Source organism: Drosophila navojoa, chromosome X (assembly GCF_054131105.1).
Source record: "Drosophila navojoa isolate 15081-1374.11 chromosome X, UAZ_NAV_1.0, whole genome shotgun sequence".
NCBI classification, from domain to species: Eukaryota; Metazoa; Arthropoda; class Insecta; order Diptera; family Drosophilidae; genus Drosophila; species Drosophila navojoa.
In genome coordinates, this window is record NC_142895.1 from 9185721 (window position 1) to 9205523 (window position 19803).

A 19803-nucleotide genomic window follows, 5' to 3' on the forward strand; every position below is an offset into this window, starting at 1 on the left:
TAGGATGGCCCCTGTTAACGCCCTGTTCAGTCACTTTTTTTACTGCCACACTGTCAGCAGTTCACCAGCTGACAACACTGATCCTTAAGCAAACGGTGCACGTTATTGCGCGCGATTTTTCAAAATTACATTTTATAGGCGTATTAAACAAATGCAAGCTGTTCAGATTTCAGACTTCTTTAATATATATATATACATATACATGTACAAGTACATGTGCGTATACATATACATATACATATATAATACTTAAAACTTGACGTTTATTCGTATGTCTACAGATTGTTGAATACTACTACAATTACGACTAAGCTTACAATCGTTAACAAACGACTAATATATATAAATGTTTTTGAGTTTGTATCAGTACGTAGGCGCTATATATATACTTATCCGTATATATACGAGTATCCTTATCAACATAGAAAAAAAAAAAAAAATAGTCTGCATATATATTAATTATACATATATATCTATAGCTAAAAAAAAAACAATTTTTATAGTTATAATATACAGTTACATAGCAGTCCAAATCCGATTTTTGTTTTGTATTGGCTAAAAATAGCAAAGAACCGATAAAGCTATACAAATGTAACATTTGCTTTTCATATCCTAGTGTGTGTGTGAGTGTGTATGTGTGTTTACGGGGCATATGGGTGTGGGAGGGGCTTTTTGTATGTATTGTTTCAGAGCGCAACAGGGGCATGGGCGAGGGTCTTGAATTGGGCAGTTCATTGATATAAACATAAACATAACGCTACAAGTCTTTTTTTTTCATTGAAGGGCTTATTGCAAGGCAACGGGGCGCATACATTAACGGCTCTTGGTAACCAGTATTTGTGGTTGATTGTTGTTGCTTCCTTTCCAGCTTGCTACCGGGCACACCATATAGCATTCCCAGTATTATCCCAGTATTATCATGCACATTCCCTTCCTCTCCACATATTTACATTTTCTTCTTTCCCACTATTCGGTAATACACGAACATTGCTTCCTGCCCAGTATTTGCCGCATACTGTAACTTCGGCTTTCTACCAGTATTTCTAGGTTGCAGTCTCTGCAGTGCACCCAGTATTTTCGCACACATGCACGCCTGTTTAGTATTTGTGTGCTTTCTCCCACTATTCGGTCATACACGTACGTTCGCCTCCTGCCCAGTATTTGTCGGCTTTCTACCAGTATTTTTAGCTTCCTGTGTTTGTTCGAGCATTGTCCCTTGTTTCTTTGTGTGTGTGTGTGTGTGTGTGTGTGTGTGTTCTTGAATGTTTGCATTTTTCTTTTCACTGTGAACAGTATTCTCCCAGTATTCTCTCAGAATTTCCTTCTAGTTGCGATTACGATGACCACCACCGCCGCCTCCCCGATTCCGATTACCCATAAAATGCCGACCGCCTCCCTGATTGTTGCCACCCGGTCCAAAGTTCTTGAACGGCCCATTTGGCCCGAGACCTGGTCCCGGTCCTGGTCCCTGCATACCATTGCCGCCACCGCCGCCGCCGCCATTGAACGCCACGCCCAGGTTGTTCATATTCATGCCATTCATGTTGTTCATGTTGTTCATGTTGTTCATGTTGTTCATGTTATTCATGTTGTTCATGTTATTCATGCCGTTCATATTCATATTCATATTGAGGTTGTTCAAGTTGTTCAGGTTGTTCAGGTTGTTCAGATTGTTGAGATTATTCAGATTCAGATTGTTGCCGGCGAACGGATTGAACGGATTGTTGTTCATCACGCCCACGCCCACACCGACGCCGACGCCCATGCCGTGCGGCGGCATGCCCAGGATGCTGTTGGTGCGCTGAGGCGGCGGCTGATTGAACTGGGGCATGCCCATGCCCATGGGCATCATGCGGCCGACATTGGGTGGCGGCTGTCGGAGCATTTGGATAAGATTCGGCGGCGGCTGCGACATATTGGGCAGAACGGGCGGCAAGTTGGGCACCACCACCGAGCCGACATTCTGGGGCGGCTCCTCGGGCAGCTGAACGACCAGGCCGTTGTCATCGATGTAGATGTGCAGCTTGGCGAAGATCTGCTGCAGCGTCTGGTTTGTCACAATGAAGCTCACGTCGAAGATCTTGTTGGGCGAGTCCTGCTGGTGGAACTTCTTCAGCTCGGTGAAGACCAGGGCGAGCTGTTGATTGACCATGATCTTGTTGTTGCTGCCCAGCTGCTTGTACCAGTTGGAGCTCTGCAGCAGATTGCGTATCTCGGAGATCTGGCGTCCGCTATCGTTGAAGGAGCCCGTGGCGGAGCCGGTGCCGGTGCCAGAGACGGAGCCGGAGCCGGTGCCGGAGGATGATGAAACGTTGGCGCTGCTGACATTCAAATGCGCTCGCCGTGGGTCACGACGTGGATCACTGCGACGCGGATCACCGCCAGTTGCCATGGCTGGCTCACTGCCGGATGAGGCGATGGTCACGGTGCTGGATGTGGAGGTGTTGACCGCAGACATGGGCGGCGGCACACTCATGGAGGGCAACGAAGCCAGTATGGCAGGCGGCGGCGGCGAGCTGGGCGTCGTGTCCAACAGCTGAGCATCGGGCGAGGCGATGCAGTTGCTCACCTTGCGCTCGCGACGCTCCGTGGAGAAGCCAGATGCCGAGCCGAAGCTGGAGCTGCCATGGCCACCGATCACGGTTGAGCTAGCGTCCGTGGCTGCATCGTCGGTTAGCTCCGGCAGGCCGAGGATGCGGCGCACGCGCGGATCACGCACCTCGCGCTGCTCCTTGTGGCTGGCGCTCTGACGCAGCTGCGAATAGCAGGGCGGCTCCACCAGCACCTCCTGCAACTGCCAGCGTATCGGGATGTGCGAGAAGATGGCCGCATCGATCTCGGTGGCGGGCAAGTAGTGCTTCATTGGCTCGAATGGCAGTCGCATATCGATGTCGCGATCCCGTTCGCGTTTCTCGGCAGTCGCGCGCGCATCCTCCAGCGCCGCCTTGGCCGGCTCGTAGTCGTACATGGAGCGACGCACATAGAGCGAGGCACTCGTCGCATTGGACGCGGCCAGCGTTGTGGCATTCGATGATGATAGCTGATCCCCGCCCCCGCCCAGTCCCTTGGGCGATTGTGAGCCCGGCTCGGGCGTCGGGATCGGCGTCATGGAGCGTGAATTGGAATTGGAATAGTGGACGGCATCCAAGAAGCTGTAGCTATCACTGGTGGCATTCGCATCACGGCTCTCGCCATCATCAGTCGCCGCATTGTCGCCGCTGTTCGTTTTGAATGGATTGTAGAAGGAGCTAAATATCAGCTTATCAAAGAGTCCGCCTCCTGCCGGCGGTGACTTGCTGGCCGATGCGGGCGGACTGCTCTCCCGGTGCGGGTCCGGTGTGCTGGGCGACGATGCAACCGTCGTGGCAGCTGCAGCTGTCGCCAGCGTTGACTTCTGGCCGAGCATGTTGCTCATAAAGGTGGGCAGATCGAACACGGATGGCATGGGCGGTGCATCCTCGTCGATGTCCGACTGGGATAGTGGTTTCTTCTCCTCCTCCTCACTGGCACGTTTCGATTTCTTTGACTTGGCATCCGACTCAGACTCGTCGCCGTCCTCATCCTCGTTGCCATCGTCGATGACCAGCTGCTCGTCGTCCTCTTCGCGATCATCGTCCACTGAAAACAAAGAAGAAGAGTTTCAATTAATATCCAGAGAGACAAATGGCAAATGTTAGTTAACAGCGGAATACACCTTTTTGCATTACAGAAATATGTATATTAAAGAGCTATTAACAGCCTCGGCACTGTTAGCTAACAGCGCGCTGTTTGCTTTGCATGGTTAACATTTTATGCATTTTACAGCGCACTGTTAAGTTTATACACCATTCATATCTTTATAGATGACACCCTGAACCCAACTGTCTACTTACGCGGATCGCTGCCTGGAAAGTTGACATGGGCATCCTTCAGATACTGTGTATAGTCGACCATGATGAAGCCGTTGTTGCTGTTGCTGTTGCTATTCGAGCTGAGAATGGTGTTCAGGTTGCTCGAGTCCTGATCCGTCTTACTGGTTCTGCAATTGATACATTAATAGATACCCTATAAGCGTGGTTAGAATGAGCATGCTCACTTGGTCTCCGTCGCTGGTGCAGCGGCTGCTGTTCCCGATTGAACTGGCTTTGCCTCCTCGGCCTTACGCTGGATCTCGCCCAGCTCGGACAGCGTTAGTCCCACCTCGGTCAGCTGGCCGAAGGGCACCTGGAGCATCTGCTCCAGATTCGTAATGCCCAGCTTGTTCAGCTTGGCCATGTGCTCGGCGCTGAGCACGTGCGTCAGATTCACCAGATCCAGGTGGGCGGGTAAGGGCTTAGCAGCGGCTGCACTTGGCGCAGCTGGGCTTGTAGCCGGAACAGCGATTCCTGCTCCAGCGCTTGATCCTGTGCCTGGGCCTGTGCCTGTGCCTGTCTCCGATCCCGAACCCGTTGGAGTTGTTGCTGCTGCTCCTGCACCCGTTCCCGTTCCCCCTCCAGATTTGCTGCCCGATTTCTCGGCCCAGCGCGATTTGCGCTTCTTCTCGGGCTTAGAGTCGCCCTGATTCAGATTGATGGGCGGGTTGATCACCATGTCGAGCAGCGAGGGTATCACGCCACTAGCAGCTCCTACTCCTCCTCCTCCTCCTCCTGCTCCTGCTGCTGCCGCCTGCTGCTGTTGCTGCTTCTGTTGTTGCTGCAGATTGGCATTGACCGCCGCAATGGCCGCCGCTTGATTGGCCACCTGGGCAGCTGCCTTTACCGCCGCATGCTGCGGATCCTGCAGTCGACTGATGCCGGCGCTGGCCAATGTCGTCCACGTATTGTCCATGTGGTACTGGTCGCACAGCTGCTCGTGCCGGCGGGTCATCTGGCTGAGGGCAATGTCACGTGAGATGCGCTTGAAGTCGCCCAGGATCTCTTTGGGCGCCGTCTCCATGTGCTTCAGCAGAATGTTGCGCAGCTGCTCGGTCAGCGGCTCGCCGTGATGGAAGAGGCAATCCTCGCCGGCATAGCAGTCCATGCCCAGGTAGTAGTACTTGCACGGGAACTCCTTGTGCATGTAGCTGCACTTGTCGCGCTTCGCACAGCAATCCTTCAGGTAGAACTTGCACAGCTCCAGTTTGCGGGGCTCGCGTAATTTGTCATCGTTGGAGTCGCGACGATTGCGCTTGCCGCCAAGTCCTCCGCCGACTCCACTTCCACCACCGCCACCGGATCCACCGCATCCGCCACCCGCACCCATGCCAGATCCTCCGCCGACACCGCCGCCCATGGCTAAGCCTCCGTCGTGCCGTCTATCGTTGTCACGATCCCTCTCGCGATCGCGCTCCCGATCCCGTCGCTTGCGTCCGCCGCGCATATCTTTCTCGCGGTCACGCCGGTGACGGCGACGCTGAGCAGTGCCAATGGCCGCCACGTTGGCCGGCTCGTCGTCCGAGTAGGACTCGTAGCTGCTGTAGTTCTCTGGCGGCGATTCGAAGCTCGGCTCCTCCCCCAGGCCAGACCACTCGCTGCCGTAGCGTAGCGCCGGGGCATTGGTTGAGCTGCCTGTGGCGCCACCTGGCGGCGGGCTGCCGCCGCGCACATTCATCATTTCGTATTCGTCCATGTCCATGTCATCGCTGGCACCAGCTCCGCCGGCGTCTTCCATCGAATCGCGGCGAGCACGTTTCTACGAAGAAGAGCAGAAGAAAGTGTTATGAATCGTCGCCCGACTATGAAAATACCCTATAAGTATGGGCTGTCCATATGCTAGGCGGCCTTGCTCTATGGGATCCTTCAGGCATGTTACAACAATGGATACCCTGTAAATATTAGTAGCTGCTCTGCCTATATTATAAATCAGTGAATCTAGCAGAGATCCAGGGTATCTTGTCGTCAGTCAATATAGTAAAAATAGTTACTCTTATCGTAGATACATGACTGCATATACTTTAAAATAGATACCCTGTAAATGTAAATAGATGTTCTACCTATGGTATATACCTCTTATTCTTCTATAGGGTATCTTTTTTCAATACTATCTAACTATACTTCATCGTTATATTCCCGTATTGCAGAAATACCCTTTATTTTGCACTTTGTGTTCAAATATACCCTGTAATTATATTATGTGATATGCTTGAGAACGTTATCCAATGCTAAGCTAAGCAGTCCAAGAGACATAGCCGACTGACAGATATCCTATGAATTTGACCAAAATATACCCTATACTTAAATCATTATATTATATTCGCGTCACAAAAATACCCTATAAAACTCTTTCTATATATACAATATTTAAATTGAGTATATAAGATCTTTGAAGTACAGATGTATATCTATATAGTTATATAGAGTATGTGTAGTTACAGGGTATTTCTGTATTTCTTTTATATTTAATATTATATTATATAATATAATATTAAATCTATTAAGGAAGTTATATATGTATGTATGTATATATAACAATAAATCCATTAAAGAAATGCAAAATAAATACCCTGTAATTCACGAATAACATATATGATATATATATTCATTATACACAACCATTTCAGAGTATTTGATTGTTCCCATTCTTATTAATTCAATAGATTCCCTATACGCTTGATGTACCCAGTAATTCTGTAAAATTTCTCCCAATTAACACTATCACTAACAACCTAGTTAGCCCAGCTTCAGGACTCCAATATGCTGCCGCTGCTGGCCAAGTTGATTTCTGCTATTGCTGAATTCGCCTCGCGATTGCGGCCAGACCAATCGATTGCAGTCAATTCGCCTTGCGATTTGCGCCGCGAAAGCGAAGCGAAAGGCGAAATTCGTGACGCTTTAGCACACATTAGATGGCGGGGGGTCAACGGACGAGAGGTCACCGTTAGCTTAAGGCAACGACCTACCTGATGTTCCTTGTCTTTCTTCTGCTCGCGTTCGCGTTCCTTTTTGCGCTTGCGTCGACGGCTGCTGCGACTTGCCGCCGGCTGATGCTGCTGTCCCCCAAGCTGGGAGCTATCGAGGCCGATGGCAGCGCTGCCGCTGTCACCGATGGCGTTGGCAGCGCTGTCGGCATCACTGTTATTGTTGTTGCTGTTATTTAGCTTGGGCAGGGGCGGCTCAATGCCCCCCTTCTTGAGCGCTTTGGCAATGGCATTTTCAATGCTGACCGCATGATCGTCTGTGAGAGTACGGTGGGTGGTTTGGGATTGGAAAAGGGGCGCAATTAGAAAAGGCGTGACTGAGCAGAGCAATAGATATGTATAAACCAATCCCGTTGATGTTTACCTTCGAGTGGGCGTGGCTTCTTGGATTTGCTATTGTTGGGGACAGCCGTTTCGCTGCCCAGGAATATGACGTCATCGTCGTGCTTCTCGCTCAGGCGCTCAATGCCCACAAATTGGACCTCATCGTTGGAGCCGCAGCCCTTAAAAGCCGTTGGCTTTGATTGATGTTGTATTTGACTTTGCTGCTGCGACAGCGGCGGCTTTTGCTGCTGTTGCTCATCCTCATCATCATCATCGTCGATCTCGCCATCCTCGAGATCTTCGGCTAGATTTATTAACGGCGTTTCGCCAGCCACAACGGATGACATATCGCGTTTAGGTTTCAAATTGAGCGAAAAGTACTGCAAGAGATATTTAATCGAGGGATTTAGCTAAGCCAGGAGCAGGGCCGATCTCAACATTCGACATATATTATATATTGGACGCATATGCATAAAGATTCAAACGAACCGCTGACCACAGTGCGGCAAATATACATGTTGCTCGTCTCATTGGCAAGCAACATGTTGCTAAGTCGAAGCGAATCATTGCAGACACAAAAATCAAAAGCCAAATAGATAAAAAAAAATCACATGAAGAAACAACGATCTACATACTAAACCACATAAACACAAACCCACACACACACGTACACATGATATGTGAGCAATGCTGTCACACATTCACTATTGCATAGCATGTATACGCTCATAGTCGCAGTTTAGCTTTCCATTCACTTAGCACATAACATTGCCCTGTTAAACGCAGAATGTTGACAGCAACATTATGCACACACACAGACACTTGTTGCTTGGCCTTACAAATAGATATGTATGTATGTATATATTTATAAAGAGAGGGAAAGAGAGGAATGAGCAAATCTGCATACATGTACAAGTTTTACATGCATTGATAAAAATGTCTCAATTAGATTAAATACCAATATTAAATGCGTATTTACGCATCAGCATATTGCTGTTAACGCCGTTAGACACAACTGTTATTTGTTTGCATATTTATATGTATCTATGCATATGTATATAAATATGTATGATGCACGTTTTTGAGGCCAGCAGAAAAAATACAAAAATTACATACATACATACATGCATAACTTATTTTTGCAAGATTCTTGTAGCCCCCTTTAAAACAAAACACACACACATACAGACGCATTCATACAAATGTGTGTAATCGTAAGCAGTAAGCGCCGCTCTGACACGCTCTCCATTCTGGCTGACATATCATGTTGTCTCGCTTGCGCGCATGGCCTGAGCATAAAACGCAAATGCGTGACACACATACATACAATCACACACGAGTGTGAATGCGAGCGTGTGTGTGTGTTTTGGCTAAAACGTTCGAAATGCATATTGATATACATATGTATGTATATATAGATATAGATACAGTAACAGTTATAAATTATATTAGAAAAATTACACTTTATACTTGTCGCTTTTGTTGTTGTTACAAGTTGCCACATTTGTCAGAGCCACGCTGGGCGAAAGTTTTGCTCTTTGCTGCCGCTGCTCGTCTCTATATACTATGTATGTATGTATGTACGTAAAAATGTTGAGTGAGCGGGCGAGTGTGTGTGTAATGCGACGCCCCGCATGACACACGAACGAAAAAAGAACGCTACAATGGCCGCTGTGTACCTTTTCATATTCACATGCACAAATGCATGCCCGTGTATTGGTATATGTGTATGTATACGAATGCATGTATGTATGTGCGTATATTTACATATATATACGCATGTACACAGAGCGGGCCCCGTAAGAAATTATTGTTTAAGTTAATATTTAAAAAAGAAAAATGGGAACAATTCCTTGTTAGTTTTTCTTTGCGTTAAGCTGTTCTTTTCTGTCTTGGATTCTTCTTTGACTAGGGAAATGCGGGCGTGGATGGCAACAAAAACAAAAACGAACAAGAGTTTGTTGCGAAAAATTTGAAAAATATAGTTTTGTGCTAGCATGTTTTTTGTTGTTTGTTGTTGTTTTTGGAACAATTTCTCTTACGTTTCAGCGTGGGCGTGGTTTGTGGTTACGGAACATTTACAAATTACAGTTATTAATGGTTTATAACATTTCTGTTCAATTTCGTTGCTTTGTTGGTTATATTTTGGTTTTGTCGATTGTTGTTTCCCATATTTTGGGTTGATTTTTGTCTTTTTTGTTTGCTTTGCTTTTGCGTTTTCTTTTTTTTCTGCTTTTGCTCGCTTGGCGTCGTAGAGTTCCCGCTGCTTACATAATGAAGTGGTACAGTAGGTGAATAGATATGCATATATGTATATAAAATATGTGAAGGTATATATATATATATATGTACATATACTGGCATACACACATATACATACGGCTATAGCGTAATATGCGTGTGCACACACATATATATGTATAGCATTTATCGTATGAATATATGTACATATATATATGTGGTATATATGTATGAGAAATAAATATTTCTTCTCATTTTCTTCATTTTTTGGTTTCTTCTTTTTTGTACATTATATGCAAGCTGTCGCTCTCTTTTTCTCTGACTGTGGCCCTGGCCTCTGTATATGTCTGTCCCTTTCTCTCTGTTTCGCTCATAGACAGAATAACAAATACATTAAATAATTAAAAACTCGTCAACATGAGCGTTGTTAACAATTCAACAATATCTACTTGAATGATTTGTGAAAAGTGCAATTGTATACCACGAACACAAACCAGGGCTGCAAGCGCGAGAGGTGAATTTCGGTCTATAAGTTTGTTTCTTGAAAATAGCTGGCAGCACTGACTAAGTCCAATTTTGTATGTAAAATTTTAGCATGACGGTTCTACAAGACGCTTACAACTGATTTCCCTAATTAAACAAAATGGCAATAATTTAATTATCAAATCTGGACTGTAGTATTGTCGAAATTAATATTACAGACTTGGCGCCACTAGTCTTTAAGTTACATGTTTGGCAGCATTGCCATCGCTGTCCCTGGTGAAATTGGTCTTTCGATAGGCAGCAGAGTTGCGAAAAGAATTCAGCTAATTTGTGTAAGCATTAGGACACCTATGCAGAAATGTTGATTTATGTATATAGATATACAAAAAAAAACTTATAGACATATTTATATATATAGTATTTGGACTGATGTGGTCAGCATTGCAGATATCATTATCTTACCTTAGACATAGGTTTAGACCACTCTTTATTATTAATGCGCTTGCTAAATATAACTTCTTGTACTTTAATACAAGTAACAATTATTTTTATTTTTGTGATTATTTGTTTTTTGTTTTTTGAAAATTGTCCTGCTGCGATGCATGTAACACAGTAATGAACATTGATTTGTAATGGAAGTACATGAGTTGCTTTTTTCGTTTTGAGTGAAAAGTCAAGGCAAGTTGCTAACTTTTTTAATTTTGAAATGACAACGAAATCGATAGGTGATTGCCGATAAGATTAGTGTGACCGTGTGAGCTGCAGTATAGAACAGGGGTGCACAACACGATAGCGTGTTGAATTTGTTTTTTCTCTGATTCAATTTTTTTTTTTTTTTGCTGAAGTAAATACTATTATAAAACTTGATTGCGTTTGTATAATTAACACCTTTGCATCGTTTGGGCTGTATACGTTCACAAGGACTGTAGTAGTTGTATTGGAATTGCAAGCGAAACCGATCAGCTCTAATCGATAGTGAAAGTATGACCATATGCGCTGATTTGAGATTTTAGAAAAGGTCACATCTTGTAATCGCGTGCTGGATCTTTTTTATTTTGATAACAGATAGGAGCAAATGCAGGACTTGTCAATGCATTTAATTGCGTATAAGCGATACAAATAGCAATATAGTGCGCGTGCGCACGTTCGTATGCGTGTGAGTGCCCTGGTGGCCTGAAGCTGTGCCAGCTGCTGCTGATCTCCACATCATTGACTTTTTGGACTTCCCCGCGATCAGTTCGTGCAATGCAGGCTCAACTCGATAATCTGCATTTGGATGATTTGCCCTATCTGGAACGTGATCTTAACTTGCCACAAAAGGTAAGCATATATACTAGTATTTCCATAATTCATATTATACGTACAACATCGGCTTTTAGGTTTCCCTGGCCTTTCTACTGTTCGGAGATCAGCACGCCTTGGCCAGCTACATATTGCAGCGACTGTTGGCGCTTATGCGCGCACCGCCAACGGAACAGCTTCACAGTGATCTACTGCGTCAGTACGCCCAGACGAATCCGGCCAACTGGCGTGGCCATCTGGTCGAGGCGCTCTGCATCATCGGCGCACGCCAAGTGCTCCGCAAATTGGGCTTCCGGTGGTCTGAGCTGCGCCTACATTATTTACCCCATGTCCGGGAGCTGACGCTGCACGTGCATCCGCTGCTGAAGGCCCTGTACAATATTTGCGAGCAGCTGACGGTGGCGCAGAGCGGACGCCTCGTCCTAGATATCAACGACAAGCTGGCCCGAAGGCGCATATCCGGCGAGCATGATGAGCCCTTGCGCTTCTATGACTACTCGTACTTGGAGATCTTTCTGCTCGACTGGCTGACTCGTCATCATCTACGCCTGGGCGACATCGATGCTATTGGCAGCGATGTGCAACTGCTCATTGAGTACTTTAAGTTCAATGACCTCAATTCCCTGGCCACGCTGCTCATCCAGACGGTCAACAGCAGCGCCAACGAGTCCAGCAGTCGTTCGCCCGAAAACAAATACGACACGGATGATTTGCAAAGTACTCCAGTTGCTTCAAGTGCAGCAGCAGCAGCAATAGCTGCTCCTGCTGCCGCTAAAACTCCAGGTCCAGCGCCTTGCACAGCACCTGATGCTGCATCATCTAGGATCAGTAGACAGCGACGCTCCAATGCTCTACAGGTGCATCGGGATAGGGCTGGAATATTGCTCATAATCAATCAGCAAAGTTTTCATCGCAATGTGAGCGAGGAGTTAAAGGTGAGTAAGAAATCAACTTATCAATCAGTTGTAAATAGATAATAACTACCTAGTCATTGTTAATTATTTATCTGATGATTTGTATAATCTATGGAAGATTAGCTCTTTGAATGTGAATTTTTAAATGCATATTCAAAAAGCAAAGCGACTGTTGCCTCTGCTTGGCCTATCGAAAGTCCTTTTCTTTGGCAATTTTTAGCGCATTTTGCATTTCGGTGCGTAACGTACTTTATCGGCATAACATATTGGCTATCGATACACAGAGACCAAAATGAGTATTTGACCTGCAAACAACGACTTTAATACCTTTAATTCGTGTAAACAATTCGCAGGAATTCTTACCCACAGAGAAGCTGACGCAACGAAATGGCACCAATGCGGATAAACAGCGTCTCATTGATGTCTTCTCGCCGCTGGGCTACGAAGTGGAGGCACACGATAATGTGGACCATTTGACGATGATCTCCCTCATACGCAGTGCCTGTGCCCGATCCCAGCTCCGGGATTCGCTGATTGTGTGCATATTGTCGCATGGATTCGAGGGCGCCGTTTACGGTGCGGATAGCATACCACTGAGCATCGAGGACGTCAAGAATGTACTCTGCTTCGATGAGAGTCTGCACGACAAGCCCAAGATGTTGTTCATCCAGGCCTGCCAGCAAAACGAGAAGAAGCTGAAAACGGTAGACGACCATAGATTGTTTCTAACTAAATATCTCATACTCACTGTCCCTTTTTACGTATTTAAAGCGCAATGTGAATGCCACGACGCACTCAGCCAGCCAGTTGGCAAACATGGTGGTGGCCATGTCCACGGTGCCGGGATTTGTTGCTCTACGGCACAGCGTGCAGGGCAGTTGGTTCATCCAGACGCTGTGCGACACTGTGCAGAAGCATGCGGGGAGGTAAAGATGTCATTCCAAGTTTGACGATTACTTTGCTTTAAATATCATAAGGATTTTCGAAATCGTTTTCTAATTCTTGCTTAATCTTGCAGCGATCACATCCTGGACATCCTGACCCTTGCTGCCGGACAGGTGATCGAGAAACGCGGCGATAAGGATCAGAAAATGGTGCCCATTGTTATCAACACGTTGACAAAGAACGTTTATCTCTCTGAGGCCACCTGACGCGAGTCCCGCGTGCTTCCCTTGCAGAAATTCGATTATAATTTCTCTGTGCGTTAATAACTTCAGTCAGCAATATATGTGCATATATTTAGTTTATTCTTGATTAACATCATTTATGTCTCGTGCTAATAGAGTTCAGCCAGCTGTTGCTATCTCTTTCTGATTCGCTGCGCACTTTATACTTTGGAACGGCAGGACAATGGAAAACTAATTGATTATTGGCGTTGCCTCTATAGCGTCAGTATGAAATATTTTCCGTCTGAAATCCGATTCTATATGGTGTATAAATAGGCTTATTAAGCTAGTCTACAAGTTTTTGTTGTGGTAGCTAAGCTACATTTACGACAAGTGCATTTATCGATTATTATCGATAATAGGTATATGTTATGCAGGAATATGCATTAAGTCTCTAGGGGAACTCGGCTAGGTTAGCTCAGTTCAGATTTCTTCTGTACAGCAATATATATAATAATGGGTTTTGCCACACCCCCATCTGCATGGTGCTCAAGGTATCAAATAAATATATGTATATGCCTTACGACTCAACATTTGTCAGAGTTTCTTCATCATGTATCTGAAGAGGTTTCAAATTCTAAAATAAAAAATCTACATTTATTTGTTGTGAACAGAAACATTTTTTTATTGACATTTTCAGAGTTTTGAAAACATTTTCTTTTTGTTTGTTTTTACAATTTTTTTGTTTACATTTTCGTTGATTTTTATTTGTGTGTTTCCTTTTCTGTTTGGTTTATTGTATCCCTCTGTCGTATCATTTGGTTTTATATAAAACCAACTTAAGAATCGTGTTAGCGTTGGTTTTATATAAAACCAATTTAAAGCACGTAACCGCATTAGCCTCAGCGTTTACGTGAAAACCCGCCCTTTTTTACAGTTTTTTTTTGTACATTTTCGTTTACGTGTTTCGTTACGTGTTTTACAGTGTTTTTTTTTTTTTTTTACATTTTCGTTGATTTTTTATTTTGTGTGTTTCCTTTTCTGTTTGGTTTATTTTATCCCTCTGTCGTATCATTTGGTTTTATATAAAACCAACTTGAAAATCGTGTTAGCGTTGGTTTTATATAAAACCAATTAAAAGCACGTAACCGCATTAGCCCCAGCGTTTACGTGAAAACCCGCCCTTAAATTACTAGATTCTCCGGGAAATTGGGATAGTTATAAAATTAAACTTCAGAGAATAGCTTCTTAAACGCTTCGCGTAGCTTATAGAAACCTGTATGTCCTGAATCTGGCTTAAAGTCGGCGATGTTTTTTTGGATAATACGTGCAAACTCCAAGTTTTCCGGTTTGTTAAATGCTCGACGGTAATGTTTTAGTATCAGTTCGATAATTTGTTCGCGGCGCCTGGTATTTGTCGAGGTGAGGGGGATTTGCGCGGAGAAGGTGATCATAAGTTGAGGAATACCCTTCCATTTACTGCAAAGGATGACGTTGAATAATTCAAACGTGTATTTGCTATTGCGATGACTGGACCAATTTATAGCAGCGTCATTAATAAGTGTCCAAACGGGGGTATCAGTCACTTCCATATCGTTGAATTGACTCACTAAATGAGCGATCGAGCAGTATGTCAATTTAGTCACGTCATCGAGTGGGGTTTTCGATTTCTGTCCCAGCTGATCAAGCAGGCTCTTAATGTAATCGACTAGCGGTGTCTTATCCTCATCAGGTGTCTCGAAGACAATATCCTGTTTCGTCAACTGGCGCATCACTCTTTTGGCGGCGTCAATCAGAGGCTTGAACTTGACCTCCTTGCTGCACTTATTGAAGATCTTCTGAATGCAGGCCATTGAGTCCAGTATAATCTCCTGTTTCGGTTGCGCTTTGGCAAATTCCTCCACTAGATCGAAAACCCGCACGCGCAAGTGCAGCAATGTGGTTTCAGTGATGCGTACCGACTTGGGTGGACGCTTCTTCGAGCCCTTGCCCTGTTGGCTGTTGCCCTTGGACTTTCTGTTCATCTGGAAGGCGGCTTCCAGTGCCTTGTTGAGCCGTTCGCCCTCCTCTTCGTCTACGTCATTCCAGTCAATGCTATCATTGTCATCATTGCTGTTTGGTTCACCAAGTAGGGCTTTGCGGACTCTTTCGCGCACTTCCTCGATTTCAGTAGCAGATGCCTTATCCTCATCATCATCCTCCTCCTCGTCTTGGTCGTTGTCGACATCGTCGTCGTCGTCGTCGTTGTCGACATCGGCATCGTCGTCGTCGTTATCGTCACCGTCCTCCTCGTTCATATCATCATCCTCATCGCTATCCGCAATGGTAACAGAACTGTCCTCAAAGGGATTTTTATCGACATCGACAAAGTCCAAGATCTGCTTCAAATTATCCTTCTCCAGGTACGGCATCAACACAACGCTGATCGAATTTATAAATTGACGCCAATAGTTGCCCGTTTGGAGCAATAATTGAATCAAAACATCTGTGACGACCGACTGCCATTTGGGCTCCGATTCAGTAGTGGCCTAATGAAAAATAAGAAGACGAATTAGAACAATGTTCATTTAGATCAGCTCCGGTTAATATCCATGCCACTGCTAACAGCAGCTGTTAATGTACTTACACTGGACTCATCAGCCTGCGACTTGGACTTGATTGCATTCTCCTTGCAAATCACCAAGTCATCAATAATATCCAAGTCTATGGTGCTCTTCTTGAGCAAAGTTGCGGCGGCAACGAACATGAGGAGCGTATCGAAAATTAAACCATATGTCTTGATTCCTTTTTGCTTAATCGGATCCGATTTCACAATCTTTAGCACGTTTTCCCATGACGTGCGCAGTTCAGGAGTGAGCTCAATGCGCAGCTTCGACTCGTTGCCTGGCTTGAATGAATAGCGTGAAATCTCCAACAGAAGTGTGCGCAGCACTTTGTTTAAATTTTTCAACTGCACTTTATTACCACTAAGCTTGTGGACGAGACAGTTGAACACGGCCTCCTCGCAAAGTGAGGCTGCCTGACGACTGAAGACTGACGCATCGGCGGCTGTGCACTTCTTCAGTTTATCGTTGAGATTGAAAAGTGCAGCCTTATATAGAAAAGCTAGGTGCTCATCGCGCTTCGAATGTGCGATATTTTGCATTTTCTTAAGGCAAAGCACACGATCCGATGATTTCATTTCTTCATTGTTACTTGTGAATTTGTGAAAATAGAAATCATAAATATGATCCAATCCCTCCGTAGACAGACAGCCGAACGGGACACAAATGAATTGCGGCTTTAGTGAAATTGAATCCAGATTCAGTTCCTGCTCCAGCATGGGACGCAGAATTTCAAGCTTGGTGTCATCCTTTTGCAATATGTGCTCCAAACATATAGCCATTGAAGTCTGCAATCGATGGCAGAAATAATCCATCTTGTTGTTGCTCAAACTTTTCTTTTTGGTAGCATTCTTTTTTACATCCTTAAGTTCTTCAATCATCATGGCCACCAATGGCTTCGAGCCAAATACTTTTTTCAGCTGGACACGAGACTCAGCCTCGGGCTTGTGACCCACATGAGAGACTATACCAGTTAAAGTGCTCAATATCAGGCATTTCTCTGCGATGTTATTAGTCGGCAGCTTTTCGTCAACAAACTTCATCCAAGCTTCCAATGCCTGCTCATTGCTGCATGCAGACAGAAAATGACCTAATTTATATGTGGCATATTTGAATATTGTGGGTGGGTTCATGTACAAAGCGAATAGCTGCTCATATTGCGGCGACTGATTGCGCCACAGTATGCCCTCCAGCTCCGGTAGAGACAACACCGTTGGGTACATAACATGGACTTTGAGTAATAGATCACAGGTGTACTGCTTGTGCGCCGTTATGGGCATATTTAGCGCTGGCTTCACAACGCTCCAAACGGAAGTCCCGAAGGTTGACACATCCATCTGGAAAGGAATAAATACACTGGCTTAGTTGACAGCAGAGTTAATGGAAATTTCTTTTCAGTACTCACAAAATCAAACAATTCACCCAAAATGTCGGCACACATTGATGTCAGATACTCGCGTCCATTTAAGTGAGAAGCCAATACTGGAATGAACGTTAGTAGTAGTTCTGTTGATGGCTCCACAAAATATTTGCTCTTCATGAAGGACAAAACGGTAATCAATTGTCCAACGCCGGCGAGAGACTCCTCCTTGCCCTTCTGGCTGCCATTACATGGCAGTTCATGTTTCATCAAAGCCACCATGTCAATCGGATTGAGGTCAGGCACAACGTCAAATATGGACCTTATATACCCGGCGGCTTGAACCACCATGCCCATGTTGTCGGCACCGGTGCAGCGTATCAAGCGCTTTAAGGCATAGGCGACGGTGGCTGTGCGCTGTAAACAAATTTATTAAAATTAATCAACTTTTAAATGAGATAACGGCAATCGTATGTATATAATATATATTTGATAAACCACTATTATACACTGGATTTACATGACCGGTATTCTAAATAAGACAGAAATCAATATGGTATAAAATAAATATGAATCTCTATCAAAAATTCCTAGACTCTGGGTATAAAGTTATGGGAGATTTAATTAAATAATTGATTTTTGATAAGGCTGTCGATTTTATGATGCGGATAGATGACGGCTTAAGCTTCGAGTGTTCTTAAAATACTTTCAATAGATATATTTTCATTGTTCATTCACACTTACATTTTGTTCAGCCTATATAAATCTAAACTCCACTATTTTACAGTTGCAATGCGAATTAACTTTTAAAATTGTTTTGCCATTTCACTTTGTTACTTAAAATTTGCAAGGCCATTTCATTTTATGAAAACTTACTAGAATTCAAGAAAGTTAAAATTTGTTTTTCACTTAGCATTTTGTTTGTAAATTGAATGTAAAACTTGAATAATATATTCAATGATCGCAAATGACAAACTAAAATTGCTAAAATGGCCAAATTTTATTGTGACAGCGGCCATTTTTTTTTTTTTTTTTTTGACACTTCAAAAATTGTAAATTACATTATGATTTTTTTTTTTTTCAGCATTTTTGTTATTTTTTTGCAAACACAATGTATTATTCCATTCATATGTTCAATGAACGCCTACAGCTAAATGCAATTGCAATAAGGGCTAAATATTAAAGCTTTTCATTTTCAATATTTAGCCGTTGCAAGTTGCACCTAACGGCAAATGTAACATCCCCCATTAAAAAAAAAAAAAACACACACACATGTTTCTTTTTATGACAGTTCAAAAATTATTTTCTTGAATGTTATGGTACATAACTTAGCAATAAGGGCTAAATATTAAAACTTTACAATTTCAATATTTAGCCGTTGCAAGTTGCACCTAACGGCAAATGAAACATCCCCAACGAAAAAAAAAAAAAATACACACACACACACACGTTTCTTTTTTTGACAGTTCAAAAATTGTAAATTATTTTCTTGAATGTTATGGTACAAAACTTCGCAATAAGGGCTAAATATTAAAGCTTTACAATTTCAATATTTAGCCGTTGCAAGTTGCACCTAACGGCAAATGTAACATCCTCAATTAAAAAAAAAAAAAAAAAAACACACACACACATGTTTCTTTTTTTGACAGTTCAAAAATTATTTTCTTGAATGTTATGGTACATAACTTAGCAATAAGGGCTAAATATTAAAGCTTTACAATTTCAATATTTAGCCGTTGCAAGTTGCACCTAACGGCAAATGAAACATCCCCAACGAAAAACAAAAAAAAAAACACACACACACACACGCACACACATGTTTCTTTTTTTTGACAGTTCAAAAATTGTAAATTATTTTCTTGAATGTTTTCGATGAAATGAGTATTGGTACATACCTTAGTTAAGTCCTTCTCTGAGCTAAATAGTTTAATCATCTCTTCTACATACTGATGCTTGTGCTGATTTGAATCGTTCAGCAGTTTGGCACATATTCGAAATATATTCTTGTTTATGTTAGCCAAGTCAGATTTTAGAATATTTTCCTGCTTGACCAAGACTTCTGCATTCTGTTCCTTTTTGGCTAGCGGATCCGGAGCTGAGCAATTGCGTTTTTTGGGGCAAACATTTTCATTCTCTGCATCCATTTCATTGTTAGGCCGCTTCCCAGTGTTCTTTGCATTTGCCTGCAACTGCGGTTGCTCGTTATCAATTTTATTCTCCTTCTGTTCTTCCGGCATTTTCTTTATTGCTATTGGCGGTTTAGCAATTAGATTTTTCACTGTTGGCGGTTTAGCCTTTTCTTTTAATACTTTCATTTTCAAAAAAAAAAAAAATTATCAAAACAAAAATTAAATTTTAACAAATTTTTGGAAACTGCTAAGTTAGTTCTACACCTTATGAAGCACGTTTTCAAAGTGCTCATTTGCTCACTGAATGTGGCTTAGCTGTAGTGTACAGGGTTCTATGATTGGAATTATCGATTTTTCGTTTCGTACTCAAGGCAAGTATGCAGCTTATTACAATCGTTTGGTAATGACATATAAATGAAAGCTGTATTGTTATATAAATGCAGGTACAAAAATATTTAAATAGCAGA

The 19803-nt window shown here is 43.6% G+C and overlaps 3 protein-coding genes across 4 annotated transcripts; 1 reads left to right on the forward strand and 2 right to left on the reverse strand.

The window, feature by feature from the left end:
* Positions 1–241: 241 nt before the first annotated feature.
* su(sable) (suppressor of sable RNA-binding protein) lies at positions 242–9915 on the reverse strand. Of its 2 annotated transcripts, none has more exons than XM_089264099.1 (6): positions 9728–9915; positions 7239–7578; positions 6857–7131; positions 4076–5649; positions 3873–4018; positions 242–3618 (listed from the first exon to the last, which is right to left on the reverse strand). In XM_089264099.1, exons 2-6 carry the CDS (start codon positions 7543–7545, stop codon positions 1325–1327), a joined length of 4596 nt encoding a protein of 1531 aa, XP_089120225.1. In that variant the 5' UTR covers positions 7546–7578; positions 9728–9915; the 3' UTR covers positions 242–1324. The 2 variants fall into 2 exon arrangements, with proteins under 2 accessions (XP_089120225.1, XP_089120224.1); XM_089264098.1 differs by lacking the exon at positions 9728–9915 and adding an exon at positions 9241–9702.
* Positions 9916–10935: 1020 nt separating this feature from the next.
* Dredd (Caspase-8 Dredd) lies at positions 10936–13921 on the forward strand. The gene is made up of 5 exons (XM_018109074.3): positions 10936–11242; positions 11302–12159; positions 12492–12842; positions 12910–13064; positions 13157–13921. Exons 1-5 carry the CDS (start codon positions 11168–11170, stop codon positions 13287–13289), a joined length of 1572 nt encoding a protein of 523 aa, XP_017964563.1. The 5' UTR covers positions 10936–11167; the 3' UTR covers positions 13290–13921.
* Positions 13901–19646, reverse strand: Mybbp1A (MYB binding protein 1a). The gene is made up of 4 exons (XM_089264110.1): positions 19103–19646; positions 17253–17624; positions 15871–17184; positions 13901–15772 (listed from the first exon to the last, which is right to left on the reverse strand). The coding sequence occupies exons 1-4, from the start codon at positions 19520–19522 to the stop codon at positions 14471–14473; spliced, it is 3408 nt and encodes a 1135-aa protein (XP_089120236.1). The 5' UTR covers positions 19523–19646; the 3' UTR covers positions 13901–14470.
* Positions 19647–19803: the final 157 nt, after the last annotated feature.

What these genes read in the sequence shown, in the direction of transcription:
- Dredd (XM_018109074.3), top strand. Translation starts at nt 11,168, where the DNA reads ATGCAGGCTCAACTCGATAATCTGCATTTGGATGATTTGCCCTATCTG. An exon ending in ATCTTAACTTGCCACAAAAG is followed by an intron (nt 11,243 to 11,301) that starts GTAAGCATATAT and finishes ATCGGCTTTTAG; the next exon opens with GTTTCCCTGGCCTTTCTACT. An exon ending in ACGAGAAGAAGCTGAAAACG is followed by an intron (nt 12,843 to 12,909) that starts GTAGACGACCAT and finishes ACGTATTTAAAG; the next exon opens with CGCAATGTGAATGCCACGAC.
- Mybbp1A (XM_089264110.1), bottom strand. Translation starts at nt 19,522, where the DNA reads ATGAAAGTATTAAAAGAAAAGGCTAAACCGCCAACAGTGAAAAATCTA. An exon ending in CAGAGAAGGACTTAACTAAG is followed by an intron (nt 17,625 to 19,102) that starts GTATGTACCAAT and finishes ATTTGTTTACAG; the next exon opens with CGCACAGCCACCGTCGCCTA. An exon ending in TGGGTGAATTGTTTGATTTT is followed by an intron (nt 17,185 to 17,252) that starts GTGAGTACTGAA and finishes ATTCCTTTCCAG; the next exon opens with ATGGATGTGTCAACCTTCGG.